At 47.2% G+C, this 14,821-nt stretch overlaps 1 protein-coding gene across 1 annotated transcript in view; it reads right to left on the bottom strand.

The window, feature by feature from the left end:
* Positions 1 to 9,212: 9,212 nt before the first annotated feature.
* CTSE (cathepsin E) overlaps positions 9,213 to 14,821 on the bottom strand; it is a 35,927-nt gene continuing 30,318 nt past the window's right edge. Inside the window, 5 exon segments of the mRNA XM_055083868.1 lie at positions 9,213 to 9,374; positions 11,550 to 11,785; positions 11,788 to 11,828; positions 13,025 to 13,067; positions 13,070 to 13,119. Coding sequence (XP_054939843.1) covers positions 9,213 to 9,374; positions 11,550 to 11,785; positions 11,788 to 11,828; positions 13,025 to 13,067; positions 13,070 to 13,119 — 532 coding nt within the window.

The following is a 14,821-nucleotide window of genomic DNA, read 5'->3' as shown; positions in this document are numbered from 1 at the left end:
TCCTGACATCTCCCTGTGCCTACAGGAAGTTAAAATGTTAGTGTGAGGCAGATTTGAGCTGCCTGGAACTATGCCTTGGGTAACTATGGGTGGCAGATTAAATGGGAATAAAGTGAGTTTAGACACGCCCAGATGGATCCCTTTAAGGGTTATGATACATTTGATTGGCCCCTGCATTCCCACAGTCCTCCTGAGATAGGGTTTTTCCTCCTTGGAGTTCCGTCCTTTGTTCAATGATCCTCACTGTCAAAAAGTTCTTCCTCTTCTCCAATCTGAGTCTCTGACGCTGCTTCATTGCTACTGTCTGGGTCTGTCTGGTCAGGTAGCCTATACATCCCTCAAGGGTGGACTTAATATCCCTGAACCCACACTAGGTCACATGCAGTGCTAGATACAGGCCCTGGAGAGGAGTTTTTGGTGGAACAAAAGCTCTGGTTGAAGCTCATTTCTTTGTTTCACTAGCAAACGTGCCTGGAGGGAGGGTGCAGTGATTTCCATGAAGTGTAGTATTGGACAGGATACATTAAATTTGGAAAAATTTTAGGGCATATTCCACTTGTTTACTTCGGAAAGGGTGCATCAATTCGCTCTCAGGACAACCATTGGTTTATGACAGCCAATTTGCCCTTAATTTGGTGCCCTTTGGAATCCCCTGCCCCCCCATTCTTCTGCTTTTCTGAGATCAGGTTTTAAATGAATGTGTGTGTGTGTGTGTGTGTGTGTGTGTGTGTGTGTGTGTGTGGGTCCTGTCCACCGCTGTTCATTGGCTTCCCAAGCATCACAGAGCTGTGCTGAGAGGCATATTTACAGTTTAGAACAAGAGGGACACTTTCCTACTCCAGGGGTTGGGGTTCCCCCTTCCCCGATGAGACCCTTGGGTTGACACGGTTCCATCCCAGAAGGAGCCCTGTCAAAGTGGCGAGGAGACTCTGGGTGCTAGCAGGACACAGCCCTGCTGAAGGCGGTCTCTGGCTGGCCCTTCTCTGACTGTGCCGGCAGCTGCATCGCTTTGCTGCTGACAGCCGGCCGTGCAGAGCCCCGAACCGGGCCCCAACTCCCCTGGCCACTCTGGGTGCTAGCAGGACACAGCCCTGCTGAAGGGCTCCGGTCTCTGGCTGGCCCTTCTCTGACTGTGCCGGCAGCTGCATCGCTTTGCTGCTGACAGCCGGCCGTGCAGAGCCCCGAACCGGGCCCCAACTCCCCTGGCTGGGCAGGCAGTCCTTTCTGCCTTGGCTGGCTGCCACCCCCTGGGAGTTAACTCAGGCGTGGGTGTTCTTTGGGCTGAATCTAAACCCTGCAGCTGACAGATTCTAAGCCTCCCTTGCCTCCACTCCTCCCCGCACCCAAAACCCAAATACCTCTGGGGCTGCTGGAATAGACAGGAACCGAGAAAAGCCTCCAGGGCCCTTTCAGCCTCTGACGGCAGGCGGGGGTTCTCTCTGAGTCGGGGGTCTCCTCTCAGAGCAGCAGTCTCAGCCGGGTCAGAGGAGAAAGGCTTTGGGAGTAAAAAAGAGTTTGTTGAGGCTAAGCCACTTCCTTCTGAGTTTTCCTCCTCTCCCTCTCATGCACAAACTTGGGAAAGTTGCAAAAGAGGCTGGGCTGGGGTGACCTCAGCCGTGTGGGTGGAGGGTGTGGGAGGATGGGAAAGCCAGGCTTCAGAGCTGACTGGATTTGGGGCCCCTTGAGAATTTAGTTTACAGGGACTCTGGTCCTGGGGGGAGTGAGGCATAGGAGGCATGAGGGTGGGCCCTTGTGGGTCGGAGGGTCTGCAAGGTAACGTACCAGTGTGTGGGCACCATAAAAAGCCTCTGGCTGCTTTTAGGAACTTCTGCCTCTGTTGCTGGAAGCCGCCCAGTAAAGGGGCCCTTTTGTTGGTTGAATTATCAGACTCACACGTGTAGTAGAGTCCCTCCTGCCATCAGCCTGGTTGGGAGAGGTTTTAGGCCTCACGCCTTGCCCTCACTTTACTACGGCACACACACACCACGTGTCCACACACACACACACACACACACACACACACACACACACACACACACGCACACACACACACACAGAACCAGACCTGTGAGATGGGAGGCAAGTCCTGACATCTCCCTGTGCCTACAGGAAGTTAAAATGTTAGTGTGAGGCAGATTTGAGCTGCCTGGAACTATGCCTTGGGTAACTATGGGTGGCAGATTAAATGGGAATAAAGTGAGTTTAGACACGCCCAGATGGATCCCTTTAAGGGTTATGATACATTTGATTGGCCCCTGCATTCCCACAGTCCTCCTGAGATAGGGTTTTTCCTCCTTGGAGTTCCGTCCTTTGTTCAATGATCCTCACTGTCAAAAAGTTCTTCCTCTTCTCCAATCTGAGTCTCTGACGCTGCTTCATTGCTACTGTCTGGGTCTGTCTGGTCAGGTAGCCTATACATCCCTCAAGGGTGGACTTAATATCCCTGAACCCACACTAGGTCACATGCAGTGCTAGATACAGGCCCTGGAGAGGAGTTTTTGGTGGAACAAAAGCTCTGGTTGAAGCTCATTTCTTTGTTTCACTAGCAAACGTGCCTGGAGGGAGGGTGCAGTGATTTCCATGAAGTGTAGTATTGGACAGGATACATTAAATTTGGAAAAATTTTAGGGCATATTCCACTTGTTTACTTCGGAAAGGGTGCATCAATTCGCTCTCAGGACAACCATTGGTTTATGACAGCCAATTTGCCCTTAATTTGGTGCCCTTTGGAATCCCCTGCCCCCCCATTCTTCTGCTTTTCTGAGATCAGGTTTTAAATGAATGTGTGTGTGTGTGTGTGTGTGTGTGTGTGTGTGTGTGTGTGTGTGTGTGGAGAGAGAGAGAGAGAGAGAGACAGAGAGACAGAGACAGAGACAGAGAAAGGGAGAGAGAGACGGGTATCTGTAGAGGTAATAGCGGCACATTTGAGCCTCTTTCAGAGAACATGTAAAAGTTACCATGGGCCCGACGGCTGCTGTGGGTGCTTCTGGGTAGGGGAAGTGAACTGTCCTCAGCGAGTCATTACAGCCTCTGAATATGGGACTGAAATTTATACTTTTAGGGGATGTTTGCAAACTACCCTTAACACCTTTGGAAGCCAAGTCACTAACCACCTTCAGACTCTAGTCCCCACTTCCTCTGTCTGCATGGATCAAAAGTCAGCAACTTCCCTTCTCCTCCTCTGACACATACTCCACTGGAAAATGGCGTCCAGCTTCTACTCTGCAGGGGAGGCCCTGACACTGCGTTCATTGAATTTCCTTCCTTTCTTCCCTCTTGCACACATTCATTCAATAATCTGAGTGTGTCAGACCCTTTGGGGGACACAAAATGGATCCTTGTATTCTATCAGTGGAAATAAGACACGGTTCAGACTCACCTCTGGCCCTCACCACCGCCCTGCCAGTGGTCCATTCTGAGCTGCCCTCAGTCCACCGCCTTGCTGGAGGTGCCTGTGTTTGCTGCAAATCTGTAGTCAGCTTGGAAACTCACCTCCTTGTATCTATTCCCCTTCTCTCCCTTCTTCACTTCCCTTTCCCCCTTTCTTACTTCCTTTGAATTGAACTTCCCAATAAAATGTTAAATATAAGCTTCTGACTCAGGCATTTAAAAAAAAAATTTCCCCTTAAGGAAACAGGCCCAAGATAGGACTCCATAAATATTTGTTGGGTAAATGAATGAATTGTAGGACAAGAGGTCAGGCTAGATAGTGCAGGATGAGAAACAGAGATACAGGAGCTAATTTGAAAAGGTCATAGATTTACAGGTCGTCTGCTTAGAGGTGTTGACACAGGGGTTGTCTCCATAGGTTGCACCCAGCAGAGGCACATCATCCCCGATGTGGGAGAGGGGAAGGAAATGGAGAGAGGAGAATGAGAGAGAGAGAAGAGGGATGAGGCAGAACTTGAGACATACTCACATTTAAGAATCAGGAGAAAGGAAAGGATCCCAGCCAGAGGCCTGGTGAGGCAGAGACGACCAGTGTTCATTCAACCCCCTTACACTGCCAGGCCACAGCTCACTGCCATTTCCCACCCCCTGTAGACAGGCATGGTCATGGACCACATTTTAGCCGATGGACAGGACGGTGAACAAGACAGAGCCCCTGGTCCCATAGAGCTCAAGTCAAAGGGATATAGAGAAGTGTCCCGCTGGTACTGGGCCTCTTTCAAACCTGGCCTGGGAAGACTTCTTGCGGGAGCTGCCATACTGTATCCCTGTCCACAGGACAGTAGAATGACTCTGAGGTCCTAGCGGATGTGGGAACCACAAAGCAGATGGATCCCAGGGTTTTGGATCTTCTTCAACTGGCCTCTCCATGAATGAGGAATGCACTTTGATTGTGCTAAGGCACTGTGATTTGGGGGTTTCGTTGTTATAGAAACTAGTGTTATGTCATAACCTGGCAAGTGTTGAAAAGATGAGGGCAGATGTTGAAGCTGAGGAGAGGGGGCATACTATGGTCCTGAGGCCTGGACTTGTAGCTCTAAACCCTGATGTGTTCTACACACCCCAAGTGTGTGGGGTGTTGGGTAAGTTCTCACATACCTCCTCTCCCCTTACCATCCTCATAAGCACGAGTTCTTCTTTTAAGGGCTCCCCATCCAAAGTCACTGAGACATGCTTTGGGACTTTCCTTAGAGAAAAGAGCAGACTTCACAGTCCTGAGGCCACCGACTCCCACACAGAACAGTCATCCCAGGCTCCCTCTTACAGTGAGATGCACGTGCCAGAGTTCATTAGCTGAGAACAGACACAGTAGGAAGGACAGAAGCAGGGTAGCCCTGCGACCTCGGCACTGGGAACTTGGGGGCTCTCTCTGTGTGCCTGCCATGCACGGCTCCGCTCCAGGCACCCCTCTGTCCTGTGGGATCCCACTCAAGATTCCCATTCCCAGGAGAGAGAGTCTGACAGGTGTGACTTGAGGCCTGTGTCCTCCCCTGTAATGTCACTGGTGATGACGGGAACCCAGGAACCACCAGGAGAGGCTACAGGACTCAGAACAGGAGGGGAACAATTCCTCAAAGGAAGTGATACCCGACACACAAAAATAGCAGGCTCCCCGGAATCCTTTGGCAGGGACTTATCTCCATGTAGGAGCTGTTTGGATCATTTTGGGGGTCAGCAACCATTAACTTTTCAGCAGCTTATACATTTTTATTTTAACAAGTGAACATTATTAGGGGGACTGTTTAGAATCTACCTTTCATCCTTGCCTTTGAGATATCCTGAACGGGCAACTACCTGGATGGGGGAGGAGGATGAATCAGAAGCAGTGGATTAGGAGCTGGGACACATGGATTCTACCTTCATCTCTACTTTTGACAAATGATTTCATTGTTTTATACCCCAATTTCCCCATCTACAAAACAGGGTAAGAAAACCTCCTCTGCCTAATTTACAGATTTGTTGTGAGGGAAAGAAGAGAAAAGAAAAGAAGAGAAAAGACAAGAAAAGAACAACAAAACACCAAAAACTCCTAAAAGGATTTTAAGAAGCCAAAAGTCAAATATAAGAGCAGTTAGTTAGCAGAGCACCTGTTATGGGTTCAACTGAGTTCCCCTAAAAGATAGGTCGAAGTCTGAACCCCTGTACCTCAGAATGACCTTATTTGGAAATAGGGTCGCTGGAGGTGCAATTAAAATTGAGGTGAGTTCATACTAGAGTAGGGTGGGCCTTTAATCTGATGGGCCTGGTGTCCTTATAAGAGGGAAGAGTCACAGAGACAGAGACACACAGGGACGCATCATGGGGTGACGGAGGCTGAGATTGGAGTGATGCAGCTGCAAGCCAAGGAATGCTGAGGATTCCAGCCAGAAGCCTGGAATAGGTGAGGAAATTTTCTTCCCTATGATTTCAGAGGGAGCATGGCCTTGCTGACACATTGATCTGGGTCTTCTAGCCTCCAGAACTGTGAGGCAATAGATATCTGTTGTCTTAAGCCACTAAATTTGTGGTACTTGGTTATGGCAGCCCTAGGAAATGAATACAGCGCCCTTTAACAATTCCCAGGGCACAGTGAAGCTTTGGCCAAACCTCTTGGCCCATCCCTGAGAGGTGGTGACCTAGTATCAGACATGGGACATGGGACACGGTCCTGGATTTCAGAGGTAATAACCACTGATGTGAAGGTCACAAAGAGCCAAGGTCAGTTGTGGAAAACCCAAAGCAGCTATTAGGGTTAAGTAGATTTACACAGGCAGCAGGAGTTTGGTCCACACTGACTGAAAGCATCACTTCTGCTTTGAGGGACCAGAGTGCTCAGAGCAGAACTGGCTTCGGGCAGCCTTGGGACTGAGCGTGATTTCACTTCCTACTGATGTGATTGAGGCATCACTTTCATACTCCAGCCTCCACCACTCAGGCTCCAGGCCAGCACATCAGGGTTGTTGACCGCTCCACTGTGCTGCTTTTGACTTAATTGCTTAAATATTGCTCTGAAAGCAATAATTTAGTTTAAAAAATGTATATATATATATATATATATATATATATATATATATATATATATAGGCAAAAAAAGAGTAAAAACAAAGCAAAAAAAAGTGTGTGCATGTGTGTAGCTGTGAACTTCTTGGATCCTGATGCTTAGAGGGAAGGGATGCTGACATTATGAGCCAAGCACTTCCATCCAGATAAGCTCAACTCTTCCCAAGAGCTCTGCAGGGAGAATATCCCAGAGACACAAAGTAATTAGCCAAGGATGCCAGATTGAGGAGGGGTGGAGCACAGATGTGGATACAGGCTTACGGTTAGGGTTAAGCCTGGTGTGTTTTCCACGACCCCTGCTGCCAGAAGCGACAGCCAGGGCCTGCCCCAGTTGTCTTGCAGGTCTTGGGGTGTCTCTCTTAGCACCTGGCACAAAACAAATATTTATTAAGAGAGGGTTTGATAAATGAATTGACACTGTGCTGAATGAGTTAGAAGAATGTACTGATGGGAAATCTACTGTTAAATGAGAAAAGAAAAGGGTTTCCTTACCAGTAGCCATCTCTGTTTACATATGCAAGGAGAAAAGTCTGCGTAAGATAACTTCCAATTGATAGTAATGCTTATCTCTGAGGAGGAGGCTCATGGGGGACTCTCACATATTTCAGAATAAGAAAAACGCTGAAGATATTTCCGTTTTGAAAAAAGCAAAATTGAAAAGAAGGAAAAGAAAGACAAGTTGTTTCTAGTGGCAAAGGATGGTCCTTAGACCCAGCCTCCCCATATCAGCTCCCTTAGGATGGGCCCTGGTTCCTAAAGGTGAAAAGTGTTCCTTCAGAGCCTTTCTCTCCCTCTCTCTTTCTCTCCAACCACACCCCTCCCATGTACTATGAAATATTTTCATTTACAACAAACGCATGAACACACTGCAAGGAACCAGAACTGTGGGAAAATGGGCCCGGAACATCTCTTTGTATTGAGGTCGAGTCAGAAGTTCACAGGAGCTAAATTGAAGGGGCGCCCACTGGCTAAAGGTGGGGTGATCTGAGCATTAAAAAATGGCCATTAAGTTGAAACATACTCATTCTTCTGAAAGCTGGTAAATAAAGGGCAAGAAGCAGGTAATCTTGCCTTTCTTGTATGAGCTGTACCTCATAGTGGACAATAGTTAATGAAAGGGTTGTTTTTTAATAGAAGAGTTCCAGCTAACAAATACAGGAGGAAAAATAGAATTAGAAAAATCCCTGTTTTCAGTCCCTAGTGATAGTGTGGATCTAAGCGAGGATCATTAATGGCTGCTGAAACCTTTAGCTCAAACGCTGAAGGGAACGTTATCGTGGGTGGATGAGGCTGACAACTCGGGAACCCACCCATCAGTCCTAACGTTACAAATTGAGAGGCGCCCGGCATTATCTTCCCCCGATGGGATACAGTAGAGGTACCCAGCACCATTTATGAAGTGTTCTTTCCACGAAATAAGGCCTCTAGATCTAACTATCGTTTTGTAGGAACAATGAACTCAGACAACCATGTTACATGACAGCTCTGGATTTCAACCAGTGAAATTCAGAATGTGAAACTATGGATGAAAAGAGACATTTCAAACAAATGTACTTTGTAAACCTTGAATCCTGACACAAACAAGTCAACTGTGAAAATGACCAAACGTTTATGAGGCAATAGGAAACATCTGAACACTGACAGCACATTTAAGAATACTGGTTTCCTGCACAGGGAACTGTATTCAATATTCTGTGACAAATCATAATGGAAAAGAATATGAAAAAGAATATATATATGTATAACTGAATCACTTTGTTGTACAGCAGAAATTAACACAACATTGTAAATCAACTACGCTTGAATAAAATTAACCAAAAAAAGAAAAAAAGAATACTGGTATCCCTTGCTATCTGAAAGTAGAAGTTTCCTATGAAACTATGCTAATGGACACATCTTGCTAACGGACACACAAATTAAATCAAGATAAAGCTCAGATGCTCACAGATACAGTTCAAAGCTAAGGAGGCTTGATGCCCAGATGCTGAGTGTAGTTCCCATGAAGGAGCTTGGTGGTGCCACTCTCATTGCTTGGGTATGCCCTGCCTCTATAAAAGCTTGCTGCAAAACAAACACTGACTACTTTTTTCTATTTCTGCCTTTTTTTCATAAGTGCAAAAATCCTCTTTGGATTCCTCTAGTTTAGGGCAAACAGGTACTAATGTAGGTCTTTCACAAAAGCAAAGTGGTATAAAGTGAACTTTTGAAAAGCAGGGGATACCTGTATTAGAAGAGTTTATGGATAAATATATGATGTGATGATTTATGATGTGATGCTACGAATTTTACTTCAAAATAATCCAGGTATGTGGGGCTGGAGAGAGGAGTAGCTGGCGAAACAGATAAAACAAGCCCTGCCATGTATTGATGGGTTGTGGAAACTGAGTGGGGCTGCACAGGGATTTATTGTACTATAATTTCTGCTTGTGCACATGTTTGGAAATTTCCATAATAAAACATTAGCAAAAAGCGATAAAAAGTACGGGCATACAACTTAATTCTTCCGTTATGATGTTGGTGGAGTTGGTGTGTATGTGGGTGTATGAAGTATGTGTGTGAGTGTGTATGTGTGTGTTCTCATGCTCTGTTTCATTCTAATTCGGGTTGCAGCTCTGGAAAATCTGCATTCTATTGAAAATAACTTTGAGAGCTGTGGAGAATGTCCCAACCTAATAGGCCCAGGTGAATTTCCAGGTGGGCTGGCACAGACACAAGGCCCCTGCTTAGGGGACTGCTGGGGCCAGCCCCACATGGTTATTCCCATGGTCAAAAGCAGTAAAGCTGTTTAATGATACATTGCTTAGGGTCCAGAAGGAGCAAGCTGGAGGTTGGATGTCAGAACCTTGAAAGCCACTGATTAAGAACTTCATTCCATCCATGAATTTCTGGAATTGGAAAGAAGAATATAAATGACGTATAGGGAAAGAAGGAAGTAGTGCTGTCTAGAGGCTGTACTGTGTAGTAGTGGTAGCTATACCAAATGGCCTTGGACAGCCGCTTCACAATTTTGGCTGGTTGGTTCTTTCTTCCGTTTCATATACCTATACATGTTTACTCAAAAAAGTGTTTGCATGGGAGCTTCCCTGGTGGCGCAGTGGTTGAGAGTCCGCCTGCCGATGCGGGGGACGCCGGTTCGTGCCCCGGTCCGGGAAGATCCCACGTGCCTCGGAGCGGCTGGGCCCGTGGGCCATGGCCGCTGAGCCTGGGCGTCCGGGGCCTGTGCTCCGCGGCGGGAGGGGCCACAGCAGTGGGAGGCCCTCATACAGCAAAAAAAAAAAAAAAAAAAAAAAAAAAAAGTGTTTGCACAATTTCATATACGTGGGTCTTGGCTTCTAAGTTCTACAATTTTTTTTTTTTTTTTTTGCGGTACGCGGGCCTCTCACTGCTGCGGCCTCTCCCGTCGCGGAGCACAGGCCCCGGACGCACAGGCTCAGCGGCCACGGCTCACGGGCCCAGCTGCTCCGCGGCATGTGGGATCCTCCCGGACCGGGGCACGAACCCGTGTCCCCTGCATCGGCAGGCAGACTCTCAACCACTGTGCCACCAGGGAAGTCCAAGTTCTACAATTTTGATAATTGTTCATCTGTTATACACCTCCACTCCTTATCACCATCTTAACGATTGGGAAAACTGAAACCTTGTTGCATGGCTGGAACAGCAAAAGTTTTGGCATTAGAAGATCTTGCCTTAAATTCTGGTTTCTTTAGTTTCTAGCAAAGATCAACTTAATTTTTTAAGAGAGAGTAATTGCTCTGTAAGTGGCTAGCCACTGCTATTCCTTTAAGTTCTGGGAAGAGTCATTTGAGTGGCTCCTTCAAGTTATAAGGCAAGTAGGTATCCACTGATCCGCGAGAGAAGTATAACCTCTCCCAACCTTATGTGGTTTGGTAAAGACTTGGGGTCTAACAGGCAGGAGTTGTCTTTCCAACAACCATTTGAAATTTGAGGTTGCTGATGAGGGTTTGGGAAAATTCACTGAGAGCTTCAAGAGTCTTCTTGAGAGGAAGGGGATAAAAATGCAAAGTTATGACAGCATCCTCGATGGATTAAGGTGGCTCTGATTGAAAACTGCTAGCATAAAAGGACAATAGCACCATAATGGGTACAGGGAAGGGTGTGCGTGTGAGCACGGACTCACATAGGGTGAAGGGGAGAGAGTGTGGGGTGTTGGAGTGGGGCAAGGTGTATAGACTAATGAACTTAGCACAGGTGAAATGTGTAGCTTGTCCTCAGCATCATGTTCACGGTGGCAGCTCTACAATTCCTTTGTTGGAGGAGCTTAGGAGACTTGACATGAAGCTTGTGTTTTAAAGCAAAACATTTGTTTTCACTTGCATTGTCTGTTTATATTTGGTGGCTTTGGGAAGGGGTGAATGGAGATCAAGTTATGGGGGTAGGTAAAGCCCTCTGTCTACACCTTAGTGCTTCCATCCTGGTGCAGTCACCCTGATGCTGCAGGTGACTCTTGGGCAAAGTTGGTGTGTTAAAGTGTGTCGCCAAAGAAATGCGATGTTGAAAATTTGGGATCATAGATTTCCAAAACACCTGGAAGGTCCCTTTCTACCTCACTCTCCAAACTTACCAATCGCCTGCAACAAGACATTTTCTTGTTTGAGGAGAACGTTAACTTGAATGTTAGAAGAGATATAACCTTATTCTGTATCCCCCTACTTCTAGCAGCTCATATCTTGAACCATTTAACTCTCTGAGTATCCTCATCTATCAAATGGGCTAATAATATCCCAGTCTGACTTGGTGGTTGAAGAGATTAAGTTTTGTCAGTTGAAAAGTCCTACCTGACAATGTCAGAAAACCTCATTAAATGGCTTGTCCAAGGTTTGCTGCTGCTTCATGGCAGAACAGGAAGTTAGAACCAGCCCAGCGGTGTTTCCGCCACTGGCAGTACCACCCCTCTCAGAGGGAATGCTTGCAGAGCTGGATAAGATGGGAGGGGGGCAAGGGGTCAAGGCACCCTTAGTACCGGCGACTGTTTGGAAAGGGGAAGTGACAGCCATGTGAGGATGGCCCTGTGACTTGCAGAATAAGGAAACAGTTCTCACCAGCAGGGTGTAGGCAGTTGGTTGGAGGGTGTGGGGGACCCCATTGATGGTGAAGGTGACATCCAGCAAGACACCGATGTTGACACACTCCACAGTGTATGAAAACACAACACAGAGGATCCATTCAGAGGCCTCCCAATTCCCCGTCCATGGGCTCTGCCCCAGTGGTCTGTGCAGCTGCTTGCTACTGCCTGAGGGGCCTGTGATGAGGGAGGTCCCTGGGTCCACAGTGGCCTGCAGCCTTCGGAGCAGAACATCGTGGTGCCTCCCACCTGGATTCTGAGGACAAAGGAAGCATCGTCAGCTACTCCTACCTGTCCCTTCCCCTTTCTCCCCCTAAGCTTCCCTGGCACCCCAGCAGCTCTCACTCTCTGCTGGGTTCTCTAATCTGCTGAAGCACGTTAGTAATTTCCATTTTGGTCTCTCTCACCACATGAGTGTTTCTCAATATATATATATATATATATATTTTTTTTTTGACTGAGATGAATAGCAGGAAACACATTTACTTCTTGACCCAGTACACATGCACACACACAGGCAGGAAATAAAAATTTCATGACACTGTACTTAACCTTAATATGTGAAGTGCACTCTGATATTTTCTATTTTAGCCCATTTCATTAAAAAATGTAGGTCACGATCCCCTAAAATGATGTCATGACCCATAAATGGGTGAATCCTTGCAGTTTGAAAAACCCTCAGTAGACAGTAAACATTGGAGCCTTTTTGGCTTTTGTATCTCTGTGCCTAGCACATGCTTGTCCCCTTGCAGGAACTTATCTTCAGCTGAACTGAAACTAGAATTACATTTCTTTGAATTCCTGCATTGTCTAGTATAGTACTAGGTATGTGGCAGGAATCTAGTTCCACTTTCCCTGATTGCTCTATGCTTCTGTGTGTGTGTGTGTGTGTGTGTGTGTGTGTGTGTGTGTGTGTGCGCGCGCGTAGACTCAATCAATGCCACCCCCTCCCTGAAACCCTTGAGGAGTTCTTCAGATAGAAGTGGTCTTGCCCTTTCTGCTGGGCCACTTTGGTGGTCCATCTTATGGAGTACTGACCACCTTCTACTCTACATGGTAGTAGTTTGTGTATAGGTATCATCTTCTGCAATGATCTGTGAAGGCAAAATCTGAGTCCAATTCGGTTTTGCACCCCTGTGTCACTCAGCCCTTGCCTTACATGTTAATTAATGTTGAATGAGTAGTTGGCCGAGTGTTAGTATTTACAGTCTATTGAATTGAAGATAATACCACATGTACAAGAAAGGAAGCTGAGAGTTGGTACCATGTGCCTGCTGTCCTGTCCTGCCCCTCTGCTCAGCACCTCCATATTCTAGCCTCATGCAGCCAGCTCCCAGCATCCTCTCTCAGTGACCAGCATTTTCATTCAGGTCAATTTAGTTAATCCAATTTCAGTTGAGCCTGTTATGAGTTCTTCCCTCATTCTGTAACTACCCTGTGGAGGATATTTACGTGTCCCCTGCAATCTGCCAGTAGACTTGTTTGGTGACTGGGAGTGGTCATAGCCTCTGAAAATCAGCTCGCTACCTGCACCACCTCCTGTGTCACTACATGGAAAGAAAGGCAGATTGTCAAGGAAGGGCCACTGGAAAACCTTAGGGGCGAGCCTCAGCCAGGCTCCTGCTTCTTGGTCTGGTCACTCACACCAAGTATCTAGATAGGCAGAAATATCAGCCTGCGCTTTGAGACCAGGGCTTCTGACTGCTGCAAGTTGATTAGTCTGAGCCTCTTGGGCAAAGAATAGAAACAACTCTGCTCAATGATTTGTGAATATCCTCCTGCTTCTTGGATAGAAGGGTTAGGGAGGTGAGAAATGGAGACCACAGATCTGATCAAGCAGAACTCATGCAGCACCTAGGCCAGGACCATCATGGGGTGTGCATTCACCATGCAACTTGAGGCACCCCCAAAGACTCTTTTGCCCCAAGTATCTTCTCCACTATTATGGTGGTGCCTGGAATTTCCACAGTATTCACTCTTTTGTGTTAGGCAAAGACGCTAATTGAACACGAAGTGACTTACTGGAGCTTGAATATTTATTAATATTGTGTTGATTTCTCAGAATATGTTCTGCCACCTAGCAGGATCCTGAAGAAATAGGACCTAAAACTGATTTGTTTTCGGGAGGAAAAGGATCAGAGAAAGACAAAACTTGGGGCCCTGTATGCAGGGCAGTAAAGGGCAAGGGAAGTGGATATCTGTGGGAATCCAAGGAAAACAGTTTTCAAGGCATGAGGGAGGAGGAACTGATGTTTGTTGATGGCCTTTATGCAAGGCGCTGTGCTAGGAATTTTCCCTGCCTCATCTTATTAATTCTCATGTCAACCTAGTGTCCATTTGAGAAAAATGAGGCTCATGGAGATGAAGTAATGCAAGAGGGGGGATTTCTTTTTTTAAAAATTTATTAATTTATTTTTGACTGTGTTGGATCTTCGTTGCTACATGCAGGCTTTCTTTAGTTGCGGCGAGCCAGGGATACTCTTTGTTGTGGTGTGCGGGCTTCTCATTGCGGTAGCTTCTCTTTGTTGTGGAACATGGGCTCTAGGCACGCGGGCTTCAGTAGTTGCGGCACGCGGGCTCGGTAGTTGTGGCTCCCGTGCTCTAGAGCGCAGACTCAGTAGTTGTGGCGCACGGGCTTAGTTGCTCTGCAGCATGTGGGATCTTCCTGGACCATGGCTCGAACCCATGTCCCCTGTATTGGCAGGCGGATTCTTAACCACTGAGCCCCTAGGGAAGTCCCAAGAGCGGGGGGATTTAAATCCAGGTCAGTCTGACTGCAAAGTCTTTGCTGTTTTCCGCCACAATTCACATCTTTCCAGGCCGAAAGGGAGCAGGAAGCTCTGAAGGGAAGAAGCGAGGTGTCCAGACACCTGCCCTCTTACTCACAGTTCTGTCCAGGCCTGGTCTCCACAGCAATCAGGCTGGAGAGGAAGCCATGTGATAGAGGAGATTCAAGGCTCTCCATGTGAGAGAGGAGAGCGAGGGAAACGGGCTTCTGCTGAAACGGGGTAAGCTCAGGCCAAGTTTCCTTGGGAAGGAGTCAGAGAGGTAAGAAATCTGCTCCCTGACCCTCCCAGGACCCCAGGTAAACGTGTCCAAGGGCTGGTGAGTCTCATGACCTTTTCCAACTACAAAATGCAATTAAAAAAATTGTATATTGGGCTTCCCTGGTGGCGCAGTGGTTGAGAGTCCGCCTGCCGATGCAGGGGACACGGGTTCATGCCCCGGTCTGGGAGGATCCCACGTGCC

The sequence above is a fragment of the Physeter macrocephalus genome, chromosome 4 (genome assembly GCF_002837175.3).
Source record: "Physeter macrocephalus isolate SW-GA chromosome 4, ASM283717v5, whole genome shotgun sequence".
Classification (NCBI taxonomy): Eukaryota; Metazoa; Chordata; class Mammalia; order Artiodactyla; family Physeteridae; genus Physeter; species Physeter macrocephalus.
The sequence above is the reverse complement of the archived record's forward strand: the minus strand, read 5'-3'. Positions and strand labels throughout refer to the sequence as shown.